Here is a 20,290-nt window from a genome sequence, read left to right on the forward strand (position 1 = left end):
TATTCGTCCCAGCTTCTGCCAACCTAGCAGTTAGAAAGCATGTAAAAATGCAAGTAGAAAAATAGGGACCACTACGGTGGGAAGGTAACAGCGTTCCGTGCGCCTTTGGCGTCTAGTCATGCCGGCCACAGGACCACGGAGACGTCCTCGGACAAGCGCTGGCTCTTCGGCTTTGAAACGGAGATGAGCACCGGCTCCTAGAGTTGGAAACGACTAGCACGCATGTGCGGGGGAACCTTTACCTTTACCTTTAGCAGTCATGGAGGCTTTGCTGTGTTAAGTGCTTTGCTGAAGACAAACAAGTATTGAGCTGGTCACTCTATCAAAATAGATCAAGTTGGTTTTGCATGATTAGTAGCAAAAGTTATGTTTGCTCCTGCTAAGCAATGAGTTATTTCCTAAATGCTAACAAATAATAATTTGCTTAATACTCTGTTCCAATACTTGCTTATGAAACTAAGCTACTGGTAACTTGGCTCCTCCTTTTTTAGCTTTTTGCATTTGTTTTTCAAAAAAGTCACAGAAAGTTGCTCCAAGATGATATGCACAAACTTTCCAAATTTCTTGAATATGTTTGATCTGGTTCAGAAGACAAACATCCAAACATCAGTACTTAATTTGGACTGCCATTCCCCACCACCATCACATTTTTGTTGTTTTGCTTTTGAACGTTATTCCCTTTTGGGGAAAAAGACCAAACTAAACCAGATGTTGAGGATCTCTATCTTCTCCCCAACATCTTACTGTCTTCTTCTAGCTATGGGTTCTTCCTTCCTTCTTCTACTGATGTAAAGCAAATAAAGAACATTTTTTCTATGGAGAGCTGTAGGACGAGGCTTCGCAATCCCAAATGGGTTGGTTTTTTTCCCCAGTAGCAGGCAGTAGGAATTTTGGGGAAGTACTGGAAAATTTTGAGAAAGAGGTTCATGTTGTATCGGAGTACTCCTGCAAATCCATACCAGAACTAAGGCCAAACTCTTTTAAGTAGGGAATGGCTGAGACCCCACATCACAACTGGTGCATTGGGACAAACGATAACACATATATCCTGTGGTAAGATGGGTGGCCAATAAATTTTACAAACACAAAAGTTTGAAAATGTTTCCTCGGGAAATTTCAAGGCACCTGGGATAATTTCATCATAGCCACACCAGAAGCAGTTAAGATGGTTAGCTGCCTTAGATCTCAAATTGTATTATCTATCGTATTGAGGCTCAATGGCACCATATTATGGTGATGTTATCATGGATTCACCTTAATTTAATATTTTATCTTACAAATTGTATTACCACACACGCACACGCACACACACACATAATGCATGCATGTATGTATGTATATATGTATTTGCTGATGCTTTACTTCAATTCATATTTGTCTTTGTACATACAGCGTGTTTTATTAGTGTTGTATATCAGTGACTGCATGAGCTCTGTAGATGCCCTACACTAAAGAAACAAACAAACTTCTGCAATCTGGATTTGATGGAGAAGGTTGCAATTGTGCATCCACTAATGGGTTCTCTCTTGTGAATGTACCTGTTGCCCAGGGCATTCCAGCTTGCCTGCAGTTTACCTGCCTCCAGCAGAACTTTTACATGTCATCCTGGGGTGGCTTAAGCTTTTATGGGGAGCTGTCCATTTGCCCCCTTGAGAGCAGTGGCCCCCCAATAAGTCTCCACATCTCGCAGGAAGGCCAACCAGAGTAACCCCTCAGATTTTGTTCATCACACTGGACCTGGATGGGGTGGGGTGGCTAAGGATGGCGATATGGAGGATCCCACACATTTTGGCTGCTGGAGCAGGAATGGCACACTTTACCATTATACCTTTGTGCTCTGCCTCATCTCTTCTGGAAATAGGCCAGCCTGTAAAACCACTTGATAACTTCCTCTCTTTCCATCCCAGAAGCAGCCGCTGCAAAAGGAACTTCCCTTGACCTGTTCATAGGGAGGAACAGAACATTCTGCTTTGAGGGCAGGTCATACATCATGAAGTTGACAAAAAAGTCCTAGAAAGCAGGAGGGGGAGGGGGGAGAGGCAGGACAGTAAGGAGCCTCCCACATTACCTAAGGGGGGGTTGACTGGCCTCCAGAGCCTTTTCAAGACCATGAGATCTTTTAAAAGCTGTATGAGACCCACTGGAGAGTTGTTCTGTCCCAGGCTGTGTGAGTCCTTGTTAACTCACAAGGACAAACCCCTCTTTTAACAAGTAGGCTGGAAATGCAGGAAGAACAAACCCCTTTTATTATTATTTACAGACCTGCAAAATGTCCCAAAAACAAAGGCAAACAGAACACAATGCAAACGGAGAATTGTCCAAAGGCAAACAGAACACAATTCAAATAGAGAATTGTTCAAAGGCAAACACAACACAATTCAAACAAACAATTGTCCAAAGGCAAACACAACACAATTGAAACATAGAATTGTTCACAGGCAAGGCAAATATAACATGATTCCATGAAACTTGAGTCCTTTGCAAATGGTTGCCTTCAGCTACCAGCACTGCCCACACCTTCCCTTTTTATTATGCAGCCCCAAGGCATGGCTTCTCAACGTCTTCTCCTTGGAGCCGCCGGCCCATTGCCTCCCTCTGTCCTACTCTTGTTGCCTGTCAGCGTTTGCGAGTGTCTATGATGTCTTCCAGCTGTGAGTCCTCAGAGTCTGACTCAGCTTCCCAGCACAGTTGGGTCTCAGCCTGAGCACGAGTGGAGGGGCCAGGCATTTCTTCAGATTGTAAGTCCTGGAGCTCATGAGAGCCTTCCTCCGACTCTGATGGCTCTCCAGGCCCCTCCTCCTCCTCCTCCTCCTCTGATTTCCCAGACTCAGCTGGTCCACTGGCTGGCACAGAATCACAGTAAGAGTCTTCTGCCAGGCATATGTGGCCCACTCCTTTGTGTCCCAGAAAGCAGTGCTATCCAGGGGAAGAGGAGAGAGGACAAATTTGCCCATTTTGTCTCAGAGGTTTTAAGAAGAAATTGGACAACCATTTGTCTGAAATGGCATAGGGTCTCCTGCTTCGGCAGGTGGTTGGACTAGATGATCTCCAAGGTCCCTTCCAACTCTGTTATTCTGAATGCGTAGTAGCCAGAGTGACATGGCAGGGAGGCTCTGAGTGCATGAACTATCCTGACCTTCATGGCCAGCATGGGAGGCCGTTGTATCTACAGGGCAACTTTATCCATTCAGCTATGTGAAATGGCACCACAACGAGTAGCCAACAACACAGCAGTCTTTACAGAGACAGTTGAGAGACCTCACAAAACAATGCCAAGCCTTGACTTTCATCGCAGGCATCTTGAGCTTTTGAAGCACCTTCTTTCCCTTCCTTCTCCGCTCCCCCTCTCCCTCCCCCCCCCAGCTCAGCAAATGTACAGGATGCTTTTTTGCCGCTGGTATGAACCACCATCTGCCTCTACGGATGCTCAAGGCTACGGATCCTTACAGGGAGAGGCAGCGCTCGGGTAAGCTGAGCAAAAGTGTGAAGATGTGACCTGTTACAAGCTGGTAATTTGTCACTGGGCCTCAGATGCTTGCTTTGCCTGCCAGGCATTTTTGATGTGCAGTCACTGTGGTGGTGATGGGAATGAAACCACACCATGAACTGGGGTACTTCCTCATGCACCCAGTTGAGCCCTGGAGGAAAATGGTCCCTGGGACCCTGTGATCACACATCCAGGCAGTACCAAAGGAGGGAAGCAGTGTGTGTGTGTGTGTGTGTGTGTGTATCCATCCAGCTGAAAGATGTGGCCAAGGTCCCTCTCAGGCTGTGGCTGACCTTGGTTGGGGCTCCAGGGTCTATTTGAATCTGCAGACTCTGGATTAGGGCACTTAGGGCAACAATCAGAAATGTAGACAGAAACGTCCCTGTTTCCCCATTGGTAAACAGAGGGTAAATCACTAATACGCCCCACAAGCAAAGAAGCAGAAATTCAGGAGGGTTGGGAGAGGGTGCAACCTGGAAAACACCTCCAAGAGGGGAACCTCCAGTAACTGACCCTATCTTCTGTGAATCTGGGATTCCTGGGGTGAAGATAATTTTTACCTGGGTCCTTTTCTCTGAGCTGGGAGAAGGCAGGCAAAGAAGACATGAGGCACGCTGCTGTGGAAAGGAGACGATTCGTTTATTTCCCAGGAACAAAGAGGTTTGCTCTTGGGGGCAGACTACAGAGAAAATGGGGTACAGAGACTTTTTTATAGGGGGACTGGTCCTTGTGTGGGTTTGGGGAGGCACGGGTTGTGTATGTGCTGGTTCGAGTGTAGGCTGGGGGAGGGATGCATACGTGCTGGTTCTAGTGTGTGACTGTCAACAGGTCAATCTTACTTGTCCTTCCTGGTGTCTGGGTAGCCTATTTGTGGGTGTGACTGGAAGTCTAGCTGAACAGGTTCCTTGTGTGGTTAATTACTCTTGCCCAGGTCCTTGGTTTTGGCACTTGGTTTTTCTAATGCCAGTTGATAGCTTAGCGGAGGTGCAGTTTAGCAATCTATTGTGACAATATATTTTCCATACTTTCCAGCCTCAGTGAATCATGGATTTGTGTTAATGGTTAAAGTGTAGCTGAGATAATGAGAGAAATAAGATTAATTTGGAATAAAGAATCTCCTATGATTATTATTATTGAAATAAAATACTTCCAGGAATGGAAAAAAGCACAGTCAGAACCCACCCCAATCCACCTCTTAGGAAAGAACTCTTGGAGACAGGATTGTCCAAGCAAGAACTTTTAATAAAACATGATTGACAGTGGATAATCTAGACAGGATCTGGAAACTGTCGCAGATAGATACTTTTAAAGTGCCCCCGAGTAAAAACCCCTCCCCTCAGTCCATTTGGTCAGTCCTGGATCAATTACGTTTCATGCGTCAGAACCCTTCATGGGAAAAGGAATCTTCCATGCATTTACAACATGGTTGCTTCCTCCCCTTCAAATTCCAATCGGAGATACAAAACAGAATCTTCCCCCCCCCTTCTTTCTTTCTTCTTCTCAGTTCAAAGGTTCTTCCCCTGGTCTTTGATGACGGCCTCCAGGCAGGCTGAATAAACAACCTTGCATCTAGTGGATAAAGGTAAAGGTAAAGGTTCCCCCCCCCCCCCCCCGTGCTCATCTCCGTTTCAAAGCCGAAGACCCAGCGCTTGTCCCAGGACATCTCCGTGGTCATGTGGCCGGCATGACTAGATGCCAAAGGCGCACGGAACACTCAGGATGGCCAATTAACATCTCCTCTTCCCCTCCTTGGGAATGGCAGAATCCAGTAAGGGATGAGATTTAGGTTTGCACAGATAGGGGTTTAGGAATGGAATATAAATGGATTCTGACACACACACAGGAAGATTATGTAGCAATTGGACTGAGTTCAGCACGCAATCGGATTTGGCCAAACATAGTTTCAAATTGTAATTAAAAAATTAAAACATTCTTAAAATAGCAGTTTTCTTGAGAAGTCAGCTTGCCATTCAATATGACAAAGTTTCTTCAAGTTTAAATTGAAATAAGATGAAACTTGTCAGTTCAGAAAATGCCTGGCCAGGATGTGTAAAACATAAGAGCCCTAATTTTTATTTTTTCTTTGTAAGCAAGACAATCTTACAGTTTTTGTGCATTATGTATCTCTGATTTCTCTTCCTCCAAATTAATTCCGTGTCCTCCAGCCTATTCTGAGTGGAGCATCTGAGATGGGAATTCTGCGGGGAAACAAATGGCATTGGTGTATAGTACAACTCAGCTGTTTAAGATCTTTACCCATCAAAGATTTCTAAAATCTCTAGAAATTACTGAAATAATAATGGGGAATAACTTGCCCACTTTGGTTTGCCTGGCTAACAGAGAAATCTGGGAAGAAACCTCTTTCCCCTTTTCCCTTTTCTTATCCCTTCCCCAAGAAACGGGGCTATGAGACAGCCCAGATTTTCACTAGTTTCCTGGTGAAGGAATGTTTTAAATTCATTTAAAAGGAAACGTGAAAATCTGCTATTGGTGGGACAAAAGTTCTATTTTGCGTTTTCTGTATATTTTTGTCAAACATGTTTGTAGAAGGGTGCTGTCTGTCTGCCTTTCTATACCATGAGGCATGGCCATCCACAGATGCACCATGAAATTCCCAGAGACTTATATAAGTTCTTATAGGTGCCCCCTACTTATTTCGGCTCTCAAGTGTGCTTGTGTGTGTGCAGGCACGTGTGTCTGTGTTTCCTTCTCTTAGTTCTCAGTATACAAGTAGGGGAGTAACTTCTCTTTCCCAATGACACCTTTCGGCTTGGGGAACCTCTGCTCCATAACCTTGGACTTTCCAAATTCCGCCTGCAAATTGTTCACCTTAAAATGCCTCCTTCTATCTCTCCATCTCTTCTCCTTCAGCCTTCATCCAATTTGCACACAGTCATCTTTATTCCTCATCTCCTACCTTTAATTACTTTGATTACAGATTCCTATTGAACAAATCTAGAAGGAAAAAGGCACCACTAAGTATAGCAATTAACAGAATTTGAATGATTCTTCATTACAGCTAAAGGAACATCTTTCTTTTGAGTAAACGTGCCACGGGAATATGGGCATTTGAAGCCCCTTGCCATAGAAAGAAAGTAGCCAGTTGTAAAGGAGTGGGGAAAACGTGGGGTTTGCAACGAAAAGGACTAAACACTTTTCAGTAATAAAGTAATAAGTTTCAAATAGTTTCTTTTTGTGGTGTCTAGGAGGGGAGGGGGTTGGGCATTTTTAGTTATTCTGTAAATCATCTCTAAGCCAGTCACTGCCTTTTTCCTTAGTACAACCTCCATGCCTTTCTGCCTGTGGAGATTCCCAGTCATCTAGGTCAGTGGTCTTCAGACTTGGCCCTTTTATGACTTGTTGATTCAATGTGTGCCTGGCTGAGGAATTCTGGGAGTTGAAGTCCACAAGTCATAAAAGGGCCAAGTCTGAAGACCCCCTGCTCTAGATCATGGCGGTCCCAAAGGTGCTTTTTCAAAAGGCAACTGGACTATGTTTTTCCTTGAAGACATTTTGCTTCTCATCCAAGAAGCTTCTTCAGTTCTGACTGTATGGTGGAGGATAGAAGAATGACTGCAAGGAATATAAATCCTTCCATCCTCCACCATTCAATCAGAACTGAAGAAGCTTCTTAGATGAGAAGCGAAACATCTTCAAGGAAAAACAAAGAAAATCCAGTTGCCTTTTGAAAAAGCACCTTTGGGACTCCATGTCTTTTCTTAAGCATTTTCTCCCCTGCAAGCCTGGATAGAACTTGAGAGTTCTAATCTGCTCAAGGTGATCTGATAAGGGTGAAAGGGGGGAGATGGGACAAGGTTTAGGTGACAGAATCTTTTACAGAGCTTCCAGGGACTGGTATAGTCTACCTGAAAACAAATGAATTGTTTTTTACATCTTTTCTCTCTGGAAGCAATCCAGGAAATAAATAAATAAATACGTTCTCATATCCCAGCTTTGAAAGATCTTATTCTGGAAATTATTAAGAAACTAGAAAGTATTAAGTAGCTTGGCAGCTGAAGTAATTGTCAATCCAGTTTTTGCCTCTGGGCTATGAACTTAATGTATATCTTGTCATAATATGGGAACCTGCTCTGTAATTATGCTAACTTCTTCTGATTTATTCCCCCTAAAAATCAGCCTAGCAGCCTCATCTTATTAACAAGGCTCAAGAACCAGCCGTCGTTAGTTTAAATTGTCCAATTAAATCTGGGAACTTTTCCATCCCCCGCACTGTATATTCACCTTTTGGGGCTCAGAATTCCACAATTTCACACACCCCCCTTCCCTTCGCTCTGTCTCTCCCGTCCATCCTTCTAGTTCTGGAAGAGACCCGCCGCTTGACTTCGACGCCTTCCATTAGACTGAGCCAGACGGTGCCCTCCCTACAAGTCGCGGCTCACAAGGACACGAAGCCGGTTACGGACGGCCGCTTCCCATCTCCAGCCCCGCGCCGGACTCTGGCGGCCGCCGACGGAGAAGCGTCCGGGGCGGGCTGGCCGCCGCTCGGCTGCCCTGCCACCGCCCGGCCGGAGGGGGCGCCCGCGTCGGCCCGGGCCCGGAAGCCGCCGGGCGGCAGGGAGGCGGGCCCGAGGGGGTCACGTGCCCTTCCCCGCCGCGGCGCCGTCCAATCGGCCGAGCGTCCGCCCGGGGCCGGTCTCGCCATGGCCGCCATGCCGTTCGGGGCCGCCGAGGAGCCGGCGCAGCTGCTGTCCGGCGCGTCCTTGCCCGCGGGCAGCCTGGGCGCGGCCGACGCCTTCCCCAAGGACTTCGGCTACGGCGCCGACGAGGACGAGCTGGCGGGCGAGGACGACGGGGCCGGGCTGGCGGGCGGCGGCGGCGGCGGCGGGATGGGCGTGGCGGGGCCCGGCGGCGGCGGCGGCGGCGGCGACTCCTCCAAGCAGCCGCGCATCCTGCTGATGGGGCTGCGGCGCAGCGGGAAGTCCTCGATCCAGAAGGTGCGCGGCGGGCCGGGCTCGGGGCGGGGGGTCGGGGGCTGCCCCTCCGCCGCTGATCCGCGCGCCCTGTGCCGCAGGTGGTCTTCCACAAGATGTCCCCCAACGAGACGCTCTTCCTGGAGAGCACCACCCAGATCCACAAGGACGACGTCTCCGGCAGCTCCTTCGTCAACTTCCAGATCTGGGACTTCCCCGGCCAGATGGACTTCTTCGACCCCGCCTTCGACTACGAGACCATCTTCCGCGGCACCGGCGCCCTCATCTACGTCATCGACGCGCAGGTGGGGGGAGGGGAGGGGAGGGTGGGGGGAGCAGCCGAGCCCCCCCCCCGGAAGCCCCCCCGGGCTGGGCCCGGCGCCTCCCACTCTCTCCCGGGCTCCCCTCCCGGCTCCTTCCCCCCACCAGCCCCCGGGGAGGGGGGACCCCGAAAGGCCCCAGGAGCCGGAGCAGACCCCTGCCCAGCCCCCCCGCAGCGCTTCAGGCCGCCCCTCCGTTTGCCTTGCAGGACGACTACATGGAGGCCTTAACCAGGCTGCACATCACCGTCTCCAAAGCTTACAAAATCAATCCGGAAATGAACTTTGAGGTTTTCATTCACAAAGTGGATGGCTTATCCGACGACCATAAGATTGAAACTCAGAGAGACGTCCATCAGAGAGCCAACGACGATCTGGCTGATGCTGGCTTAGAAAAGCTGCATCTTAGGCGAGTGGCGTTACCTGCTTCTGAATGGCGGTTACCAGGTGCAAGCTGGGCTGGGCTGGGGAGCAGCGGAAGCCTTGTAGGGGGGCAGAATTGCTTTCTCACTAGGCATTCCCTCTCATCTTACGGGCAACTAGGAAAGGGGGTGGGAAAGGGGGGAATGCAACCCTCTGGAATCTGGTTTGTTTCTCTGAATGAAGTTTGAGGAGGGTGGAAACGATCCTGCTGCAAACGGACTGTTATCTCTCTTTTCCCACGAGGGGCTTACCACCGGGAGTTCGGCTGATCCGGAACTGACCGAATGAACCGTGGGGTGGGGTTTGCTTGGGGACACTTTAAAAATATCGATCTGTGAGGGGATTCTTCAGATCCTGTCTATTATGCCTGCTATCTCCTGTTTCTTAGTAAAAGTTCCTGCTTGGAAAATCTCGTCTCCAAGAGTCCTACTTTCCTCAAATGTGGACTGAAGTGGGTTATGACATCATTTCTTTACATATTGACCAGTTTATTAATTGGTTAATTGAAATGAAAGTGTTAGTGGATGTTTCATATTTTTTTTTCCAGTGCCTGCTTTTAAAGAGACAAGCACTAACCAGTGTATTTGGATTAGGGTTTAACGTGCCGTGCAGATCCAGGTTGTTTCAGTAAGTTAGTTATTAGTTAGTCGTGAATCACACAAGCAAAATAATTTCTACAGATTCCAGTTGGGAAATTATATCAGTGGTGGTATTATTTCGGCCAAAGAGCAGCTAATATGTGAAAGCACTCAGGTAATTAGAGTTCTTTTCTTTTTAGCTTTTATTTGACCAGCATCTACGATCACTCAATCTTTGAGGCCTTCAGTAAGGTGGTGCAGAAGCTCATTCCACAGCTGCCCACTTTGGAAAACTTGCTGAATATCTTTATATCGGTAAGTAGCAGTTAATTACTCCACATGTTTGAAGGGCAAATCGTGTCGTGAAAGTTAACAAATGAGGGATTTCCGTTTAGGGGATGGTGAAACTGACACCAAGAGATCTTGGGAAGAACTTTTGCCTCCAAAGCAGAGGTGGGTTGGAGACTGCTTAATCGTGCTGAGCTTAAACAGATGATTTGGTTTATATTAGACATTTTAAACTAATAATCTTTGTACATTGAAGATTTGGATTGGATGCTAGTAAAATTATTAAAATATGTGGTGTGATCAATACTTGCTTTCTACTGAGTGGGTATTTTACCTCCTTAGTTTATACAATAAAATGTTGCAAAATAAATAAAAGGAAATAGATCTTGGGACAAATGTGGGTATTTGTGAGATGTAATCTTAACGTAAACCTGTCTTTTCATTTCCTGAAGAACTCGGGGATTGAGAAAGCTTTTCTTTTTGATGTTGTCAGCAAGATCTATATTGCAACAGACAGCTCCCCTGTTGACATGCAGTCCTACGAGCTATGTTGTGACATGATTGACGTTGTCATTGATGTTTCTTGCATATATGGGTAAGTAAATACTTGAGAAGTACGGAACAACCGTCTTGAAAGAAGCTAGTGACTTCTAACTGCTTAAGAAGATCTTTTGCTGTCCATGGATATTTTGAGAAATGCAAGATAATCTTAAAATTGTGAAGGTTTTAGTTTAAAAGGTGGGGAATGCTATGCCGCCTTGCTTATTGTTGGCATAATTTTGTCAACAAAATTTTATCCAGTTTTCTGAGCAAGCGTCTTTATAAAGCCTGGTACGCCTCTCTTCACGATCATAGTTACAGGTATTTGTATCAAAATATGACTGCTGCCGAGAGTCACCTAATTCAGGGCTTTTCAACCAGTGGTACGGGTACCACCTGTGGTACATTGGCACCTGGCAGGTGGTACGCGACTTCTAGAAAAGTGGTAGCGGGAGAGGGGAATGAGCTGAACCGGTGGCAGCACCACACAAGCCTGAGCGTGAGACGGCTGGAGCTGCAGGGCTCTTGGATCAGCGGAAGCACCAGGATCAGTGCCAGGCTCCAGCTGGAGCTCGGCGCTGATCCTGACGCTTCTGCTAAGCCCAGAAGAATTGCCGATCAGCTGGAATGTTGCAGCATCTGCAGGGTCTTCTGATCTACATTCAGATGCTTGGCAACTGATTCATATTTATGACGGTCACAGTGTCCCAGGGTCATGTGAAGTGACCAAAACCTGCTGCAACCACCCAGCAGATGGGGGGGGGGAATAAAAAACAAACCCCCACCCCACCCCAGCCCCACTGCCAATCCTCAAGAGAAATGCTCACAACAGTGAAAACCTCGGACAGGAGAAAGAGCGCCGCTGGGTGGTACAAGGGGTGAAAAGATTGAAAAGCCCTGACCTAATTGATGAGATGGGCAACATATAAATTTAATGAATAAATAAAAAAATAGAGATCGTCAGTATGGTGGTAAACTCACTTTATATATTAATATAAGGCTATTTAAATATATTTGTAGATCAGTCAAGCTAAAAAGCAGCTATAGATTTCTGAAGTTGTCGTAAATTGTAAAAATTTTTAATTTGTTCTAAAGTCCTATGCAGTTGCCTAAATATAAATGAGACATCTGAGTTGCATCAAATTTAAGTGCTCAGTCGTAAGTCTCAGGTATTCTGAGCAGTCTTTCTCCTTCAACCTACTCCAGGTTAAAAGAAGATGGCAGCGGTAGCGCATATGACGAGGAATCTATGGCAATTATTAAACTCAACAACACAACTGTTTTATATTTAAAAGAAGTGACAAAATTTCTAGCCTTGGTGTGTATTCTTCGAGAGGAGAGCTTTGAACGCAAAGGTAAGAAAAGAGCTTCATTTTGTTCAATCAACCAATCAATCTTTGTTACAATTGTAATGTTATTTTTTCCAAAATAAAAAATAGGCTGTGCTTCAAACTCAGGGCAAAACAGTCTCATCTGAAATACTTAGTCTAAGCTGGCTGCGTCCTAGTGAGTGAAAGTTGGAATTCCTGAAGTGTTCCAAGTATCGGAGAGAGCAGCACTAGAAATGCTTCAGATGTTCAGCTCATTGGAAGCAGTGGCTGCTCGGAATGCTCCACAAAACGGTTGCCTGCCACTCCTTTTGGAGAAATGGTTTTAAAACTGCATTAAACATTGTCCTGGCAGTCAGTGAAATAATTGTTCTAGTATTGGAGGGAGAATAATTTCCTAACCTGAGCCATATAATAAATTACAAGAGAATAATTTTTGTAAGCCACCCAAAGTCACTTGAGAATGGGTGGCCATATAAATTTCCGGTTATCCCTCAAATTACGGCGTTCTTGGAACGTTCAGGCAGCTCTGTTCTGAAGTCTACGGAGAGCGGCTTCCACGGGGCACGAGGCTGTGCTGCTGGCTGCAGGAGTCCTGGTGGTTTCCCTTCCGTCTTTCAGCAGACGCGCAGCTGAGGCAGTGAGCTATGTAGCTTTCTATGCTTTTTTTCAATGACAGCACTAGAATTGTTGCTTAACCGGCTGCAGGGTTTTGACAAAGCCAGAATGTCCCACTGCTTTGGAATCGTGGCTTTTCTACAAGACCATCGTCGACTTTCAGGGATGTATAGTTTGGCTCCCAGCCAGGCTACACCGTCCTGTATCGTACACTCGACCTTACGGCCTGGAAACCGTTGTCCTCCTCCAGGGCAGCCCGGATGTCCCCGGCCACTTGGGCCTTTCGCTTGGCTTGCGCTCTGGTGGGGACTGGGGCCGCCAATGGGTGGGACAGGATCAGGTCTGGCTTTCCCTGTTACATTGTGGCATTCCAGACAGTTCATCCGCCAAGAAATCTCTTCCCCCCTCCCCCCCAGGAGATATCTCAGGGTGAAATTGAGCTGGTTAAAATCCTGAGCCCAGCGGACCTGTTGGGGTGACAGCTTGTGTGGGTGGTCAGTCCAACCTCCAAAGGCGTTTTGCTCCCTTCTAAGAAACGACTCCAGGTGAGGAGTTCCCCATGCCCTGCATGTGCCTCCTTTTCCCAGACTGCCCTCTGAGCTCCGCTCCAGTGCGCCTTTGTAAGTTATGCGCTGTCGTGGCCCTGGCTCCTTTTTCGGTAAGAGTTCTGCCCCTCTGCCACATCAGCAGCATCTGCCTGGATGTCAAAGGGGGTGTTCAGCGCCGGCTTTGCTGCGAAGAGGCGCTTGAGTTTTCCGAACCCCGCTTGGCATTCCGTTGTGCATTTCAGCGCCTGCCTGGGCTGGGGTTTCCCTTCCCTTTTAGTCTTCAGCAAGTGGCTGACAGGGAGGGCTGTCAGGGCAAGCGACAGGATGAATTGGCGGAAAAAGTTTGCAAATCCCTTGCTTCCTGGTGTGGGGAGGAGCCCAGTCCAGTGCCACCCACACCTTTTTGGGGTCCATCTTATCCCCTCGTGAGAAATGCAGAAGCCTAGATGGAGGAATTAGCATTTTGACACACAGTTGGGCTGCTCGGAGCCTTTTGAGCACAGCCTGGCCTGTTTTGCCTGTTGTGCCATAGTCTCAGTGCAGGTTAAGATGTCATCCAGGTAACCGGCACTCGCTCGCACAGGTGCTCAGGCAGCACTTTGTTTATCAGCTGCACAAAGACAGCAGTCTGCAAGGAGGACCCGGAAGTGGAAACATCCTAAGGGGCAATTGAAGGCTGTCTTCCACTCGTCGCCCTCTTTGATCCTCCCCCGGTAATGCCCTTCTCACAGGTCCAGTTTGGCAAAGAGTTTCCCTTTTGCCAAATGGGCAAGGTGTCCTTCATTAGGGCTGGCGGGTAGGCGTTTTCATGGCTGACAGCCTTTAAGCCACGATAGTCGACCTCTAGATGAAGGGACCCATCCTGGTGTGGCAGCCTGGATGAAGCTGCCCTTCGGGCTTTTGTCTATAAAAGCTTGCCGTTCCTCTAATTCCCTGGGGATCATCGAACACAGCTTAACTCTGGGTAGTCTGGCCCCCGGTGGGATTTCTGGGGAACGGCCGGTGGGCTGGGAGGGAGCCCTTTTCACTGGATTGCAGCGTGGCTGAGATCACCTTTTGCTTTCAGGCCTGTCACTTTTGGTAAGGAGAAATGCTGTGAGGGGCAAGAAAGGGCAGGGCTGCTTCCCTGCAAGAGGGCAGCTGGTGAGTGGGAAACCGTGTGGTTTTCCGTGGGAAGATGCAGAAGAATGAAGAAGGCATGCAACATGTTTAGAACTGGAAAGATTTTATGCTTTAAAAATACGGGTCGTTTCCATCTTCTTAGAACTTCTGCAGTCCCCAATGATGCCTTTGGAGCTCAGAAAAGGGCCAATTGCATTCACAACGTTTCAGTTTGCAAAGTTCCCGTATCACCCGCCTCCCGTTTTCTGAGATCTTCCCAACTGATGTCTCCTCTTCCCTCCCACCCCCTCCCCCTTTCTTCGCAGGCTTGATAGACTACAACTTCCACTGCTTCCGCAAGGCCATCCACGAGGTCTTTGAGGTGGGCGTGTCCTCTCAGGGCTCCTGCGGCCATCAAGCCAGCATTCCCAGTCTGAAAGCCGGGGCTCATAATGGCACCCCGAAGGAGGACTGAGCCGGGACGAGCTGGCGCTTGCTTGCTCACCCTGCGCCTGGATCGGGCAGGAGCGGCAGCACGGAGGGAGGGAGGCTGCCCGACTCCAGCCCTTTGTTTCGAAGCCAGAGGAGTCTGCCTGGTGGACTTGTGCTCAGCGCTCGTACCGACACCCGGGGTGGCTGCGAGGAAGCCCAGATTGAGAGTGGCGGCTTTCGCTGTCATTTGGCAGGCGGGCGGGCAGCCTCTCCTTCCTCCAGGTGGGAACTTCCTCGTTTGTCTCCGAATTCGGCAGTCGGTGATGTGCTCCAGGGGCTCTGAAACTCAGGCATATTGCATAATTTATTTGAGTACATGCTCAACACATTCCATATGACTTATCACATGGTTTTGTGGTAATACCCGAAAAAAGTAATACATCCTGTGACCTCTCCTTAACCAGCCCATTGAATGAAAGCGCCTCTCTGCTTTTCTAGCTCTAACGGTCGTCAGAACGCTTTGAAATGTCTTGGGCTCTTCTCAAGCCTTTGGTGGCTCAGGTCCTGCACGCATTGTGACCCTGTTTTGTGAAGCGTCTTTGGGCAGCGCTGGCGCCCTCAGCTAGGAGAAGGAGAGGAAGATCATCCCCTAGAGCGGGACAGGAGAAAGCTTTGCCCTCCCCAGATAATTCCCTTTCACCCTGCCGTGGCCAGGATGGCTGCCATTCATTCCATATTTCCTTCCGTGTCGCATAATCGCATAGAGGGTCCTTTTATTTAAAAAAAAAATAGGTTCGGCTTTGACAAGAACGGAAGTATGGGTTTTGGTTGCTGGAATTTGCAAACAATTTTGCTCGTTGTTTAACAACATGAGAAACTTCCTTCCATAGGAATACTTTCCATGTGATGAAACGTTTTCTGTGAATCTTCTGTAGATCTTCTGTGTTTCGGCATGTAAATGCCATTTTCTTAATGAGGACAGCCTCAGACTCCGTTCTTTACTCAAAATATCAATGGGAGTTTGTTAAAGACTTAAGAGATGCTTTAATAGTCTTCACAGGTGACTGTATTCCGCCAGAGGGTCATGTCTGGAGGGGATGAGATATTAATAAATATCCTTTATTTCCACCTCCTTTCGTGAAAACAGCATCTTTCAGACACCTAACCTAATCAGCTTAGAAAATATCTTTTCTTTTGGATATTTTCCCCACTTTTCTTTACAAAACTCTTTTAATTTAGTATTATTATTGTTAGCTCTTGCATGCAACGCATAACATTTGTCGTGGCCCCAGGCATGGAATGCCCAATGATTTTAGGACTGGAATGGCTGAAGAAATGGAACCCCTGGGTAAATTGGAGGACGGCAGAACCTCTGTAGGGGGACCTATCCTTTTTTTGAGGAGGGCAGATTGTCCAAATCCATTTATATTCCATTCCTAAATCCCTATCTGTGCAAACCTCAATCTTACCCCCTTACTGGATTCTGCCATCCACAAGGAGGGGGAGAGAAGATGTCAATTGGCCACCCCTATCCATTAGACGAAAGGTGGTTTATTCAGCCTGCCTGGAGGCCATCATCAAAGACCAGGGGAAGAACCTTTGAACTGAGAAGAACAAAGAAAGGGGGGGGGAGTGGGTTTCTGGTTTGCATCTCCGACTGAATGTGAAGGGGAGGAAGATGCTGTAAATGCACAAAGTTTCTATTTTCCCATGAAGGATTTTGACACATGAAACTTAACTGATTCGGTACTGACCAAATGGACTGAGGGGAGGGGTTTTATTCGGGGACACTTTAAAAGTATCAATCTGGGACAGTTTCCAGATCCTGTCTAGGTTATCCACTGTCAACCATATTTTAGTAAAAGTTCTTGCTTGGACAATCCTGTCTCCAAGAGTTCCTCTTTCCTAAGAGATGAATTGGGGTGGGTCCTGACACCCTCATAAGACCCATCCCAAGACCCTCATCTGACGTGACCCTCCAATCTTAAGACATACTGACCGCCTGAAGCCCTTATAAGCAGAAGAACAACTCTGACATTCCCTAAATTCTGCTGAAGGTGTTACTCAGCCTGGTAACAAAACTTTCCAAAACCAACCCACAAGTTCGGAGAACAAATCTCCCAACTACCCAGGATTGTATTAGCTTTTTTGCAAGCTGCTGCACACTGCTGGCTTACAGTCAACTGATCGTCCACTAGGACTCCAAGGTCCCTCTCACAGTTACTGTTTTTGAGACAAGTCGCCTAATCTGTACTTGTGATCTGAAGAAAGGAGGAGGGAGGGAAGAAAAACCTGGTCCTGTTCCAAGCTGGGAGGATGCTGTAAATAAAATGGAGGCTGACTGCTTAGGAAAGTAGGTTTCTGTTTATTGATGGGCAGAACCAGCAACAGCATGTAGTTCTGGGACAGTTGACAAAATGGAGATGCAACCAGGTGGGTTTTTATACATTCTTTGGGGCTTTGTGTTTGAGATGCTTGTTGCGAAGCGTCACTTGGACCTATGCCTGAGTGTGCTCTTCTGGTATTCTAGTTATTGTTGCCTGACTCTCATTGTGGCTTGGAGGTCATGCCCTGTCATTGGAGCTGCTTGGGGAATGGAGATTTTAGGAGTCTGTTGTTGGAAGTCAGCCCCTTCCCAGAAGGAAATATTAAAAAGGGCAGAAAATTTTATCTCCTCAAAGGATCTTAAAAAGGCAGAAAAACATGCCCACGATTTCTGGAGTCAAGCTGTTACCCTGGTTAATTGTGCTCACTGTCAGGAACTTTCTCCTTAATTCCAGGTTGCTTCTCTCTTTGGTCAATTTCCAACCATTCTTTCTCCTCCTTCCCTCTGGTGCTTTGGTGAATAGTTTGACCCACTTTCTTCTTTCTGGCAGCCTCTCAAAATAGTGGAATACTGCTATCATGTCGCCCCTCTTTCTTCTTTTCTTTAGACTAGCCAAATCCAAGTCCTGCAGCCGTCTGTATGTTTTAGTCTCCAGTCCTTGGATCATATTAGCTGCTCTTAAATCTTTTTCCAAACTCTCAACATCTTTTCTGTGATATGGTGACCAAAATTGGTTGCAGTATTCCAGGTGTGGTCTTACAAAGGTTTTCTAAAGCGGTACTAATACTTTGCGTGATCTTGATTCTATGCCTCTTTTTATACAACCCAGGATAGTATTAGCTTTTTTGGCTGTTGCTGCACACTGCTGGCTCATAGTCAACTGATCGTCCACTAGGACTCCAAGGTCCCTCTCACACTTACTGTTTTTGAGACAGGTCTCACCTAATCTGTACTTGAACCTTTGATTTTTCCTGCCTAAATGTAAAACTTTGCTTTTCTCCACATTAAAATTCATTTTGTTGTATCAGGGCCCTTTGTTCAAGTTTGTCAACAACTTTTTGAATCCTGAGCTTGTCTGTTGCAAGTCTTTGTTCATTCTGAGCCTTTGCTTTTCTGACTTGTCTTTGCATGTTCTGGCTGTCTTAGTAAAATGAAAAGTCTGGGCTGCATCTTAACGTCATGAAAAGGAAGATAATGAAGACTGCAGAGGAAACAGAGGTCAGAGTGCAGATGACTTTGGGACCAGCAAAAGGGTAAATGAATTCATCCTCCCTCCCGGGCTCTAAAATCAACCTGAGTGGTGACTCCAGTCCTGACAGCGGAAGGCGAGTCTCACGTGGAAGAACTGCAACATCCAGCTTGAATAACATCTGGAAGAATAAAGACATCAGCCTAATGCAAAGTAGTAAACGCATTACCTTTCCCAGTTGCTACTTAGAGCTGGGAAAGTTGGACTCTGAAAAAGGCAGATGGGAGAAGGGTGGACTGAACTGCAATGCCGGAGGTGACTTTTAGGCATCGAAGGGACTGAAAAGGTAACACAGAAGTCCTAGACCGAAATTCTCCAAAAACATCACTTGAAGCCAAGATCATCAAACAGAGGCTGCCCTACTTTGTGTCGTGAGAGCTGACTGACGTGAAAAGTCAATCATGCGGACGGAGAGTGGCCAAATGAAGTGGCCGCTCTAGTATTTCTGGCTGGACATTGTTAAAAACACACGGGGCTGACCAGGGCAGGTCTGACGAATGCAGGGTGAGACAAAGGGGCAGGCAGAGTGCCGATCCAGAGAGTGGACCAGGGTCGGACATGAGAGAATTGTTGACAACTCTGATGAATCTTAGGATGCCAATCACCAGATGATAGTTGGGTGAAGAACACAGTGACAAGCAGTTCCAATGTCGAAGCCAGGAATGGGACTTTGAGGTGTCCTTGTCCTAACACCAGCTGCCTGCAATTAGTGCAGGTTCGCATCCCACCAGGCTCAAGGTTGACTCAGCCTTCCATCCTTCCGAGGTAGGTAAAATGAGGACCCAGATTGTTGGGGGCAATTAACCTGACTTTGTAATAATGCCGCTTGGGGTGTGTGTGAAAGCCCTAATAAGCAGGCATATACATAGAATGAAGGCTACTGCTAAGTTTGTAAAGCCGCCCTGAGTCTTCGGAGAAGGGCGGGATATAAATGGAATTAAAATAAAAATAAAATAAAAAACATTTTGAGATTATAGCGAAAACTTCAAGGGGATGCTGGGTTTCACAGGAATCCTCTCTCACCTGGCCTGAAAGGTCATGGGAAACGTCTGCTAACTAGGTTTCCTGGAACTGGGCAGCCTTGGAGGGGGTGGACACGGACCCTCAGAAGAGGGGCCGTCTTGCAAATCTTCAGCCTCGCGTGAGAGAGCGATCCGAAAGGAGCACCAAGTCGCCCGTCCCCGAGAGACGCAGCGCCATTCCCAAGCCTTCTCCACTTGGCGACGGCATTCAGGCCGGAGGCTGGCAAAGAGGATCCCTGCTCCGTCCGGAGGGCTTGAGGGGATTATTGAGAGAAAGGGGCTCTTTCCAGACGCAAAGCGTGGGACGCGGACCAAAGGTGGCGGGAGTGGGCTGGCGGTGCGGCGTCCCGCGTCCTCTCCGGGGCCAGGTTGGCGGGGCGACTGCAGGCGGAGGCTGCGGGCTGCGGCTCCTCCCCGGCGAGCGGCGGGCAAGGAGCGCAAGGAGGGCGGCGGGGCTGCGTGGCGGCGGGTCGGGGCTGGCGCGGCGTGTCCCTGCCGCTCGGCCGGCCGGAGAGCCCGGCGCACGGCGCTCGCTCCCCCGCCCCCTCGCCCCGCCGAGCGGCAGGGACACGCCGGGCAAAGGGCAGCGGCGCGTCTTTGGGGAGCCGGCGGGCGGTGGCGAGGGGGTCTCCGGCCAAGGGCCGCGGGCTTTCGGTGGGAGCGGCTGGGAGAGTTTGGGGCTCTTGCGCTTGTCCAGTTCCTGGGCGAAAAGAAGAAGCGTGAGGGAGGGCGCGAAAGGAGCGCCAAAGCGGCAGCGTCGGGGAAGGAGTTGGCGAAGCGCCCGAGGAAGGCGGCAGAGGCGCTGCAACGGGCGGGCGGCGAGGTGAAGAGGTGGGGAAAGAGCGCTTCTCCCGCAGCGGCTTCAACGGCTCGGCTGGCAGCGCGGCTGGAACGTCTCCGGTGCTAAGCGGGAATGCTTAGGGTCATCATCTGGGATGGGCGACCAGAGCGCAGCCGGCCAACAGCGTTTTTTATTTATTTATTTAATCCCATTTATATCCCGCCCTTCTCCGAAGACTCAGGGCGGCTTACAAGCTTAGCAGTAGCCTTCATTCTATGTATATGCCTGCTTGTTAGGGCTTTCACACACCCCCAAGCG

General features: G+C 48.2%; 1 protein-coding gene across 2 annotated transcripts; it reads left to right on the forward strand.

Moving 5' to 3' along the window:
- The first annotated feature begins 8,131 nt into the window (after positions 1 to 8,131).
- On the forward strand, positions 8,132 to 19,145 carry LOC308672402 (ras-related GTP-binding protein C-like). 2 transcript variants are annotated; one of them, XR_014027413.1, is made up of 8 exons: positions 8,132 to 8,442; positions 8,520 to 8,723; positions 8,948 to 9,147; positions 9,940 to 10,054; positions 10,480 to 10,622; positions 11,774 to 11,922; positions 14,489 to 14,876; positions 18,067 to 19,145. XR_014027413.1 is itself a non-coding variant. In XM_081335323.1 (7 exons), exons 1-7 carry the CDS (start codon positions 8,149 to 8,151, stop codon positions 14,635 to 14,637), a joined length of 1,254 nt encoding a protein of 417 aa, XP_081191449.1. In that variant the 5' UTR covers positions 8,132 to 8,148; the 3' UTR covers positions 14,638 to 19,145. The 2 variants fall into 2 exon arrangements, 1 of the variants encoding a protein (XP_081191449.1); XM_081335323.1 differs by having other exon boundaries at positions 14,489 to 19,145.
- The last annotated feature ends 1,145 nt before the right edge of the window (positions 19,146 to 20,290 follow it).

Source organism: Vipera berus (genome assembly GCF_964194415.1).
Source record: "Vipera berus genome assembly, chromosome: 9".
Lineage (NCBI taxonomy): Eukaryota > Metazoa > Chordata > Lepidosauria > Squamata > Viperidae > Vipera > Vipera berus.

Coding starts and splice junctions, on each gene's coding strand:
- LOC308672402 (XM_081335323.1), top strand. CDS start 8,149: ATGGCCGCCATGCCGTTCGGGGCCGCCGAGGAGCCGGCGCAGCTGCTG. Junction 9,148..9,939: donor TTAGAAAAGCTGCATCTTAG/GCGAGTGGCGTT, acceptor TTTTCTTTTTAG/CTTTTATTTGACCAGCATCT. Junction 10,623..11,773: donor GATGTTTCTTGCATATATGG/GTAAGTAAATAC, acceptor AACCTACTCCAG/GTTAAAAGAAGATGGCAGCG.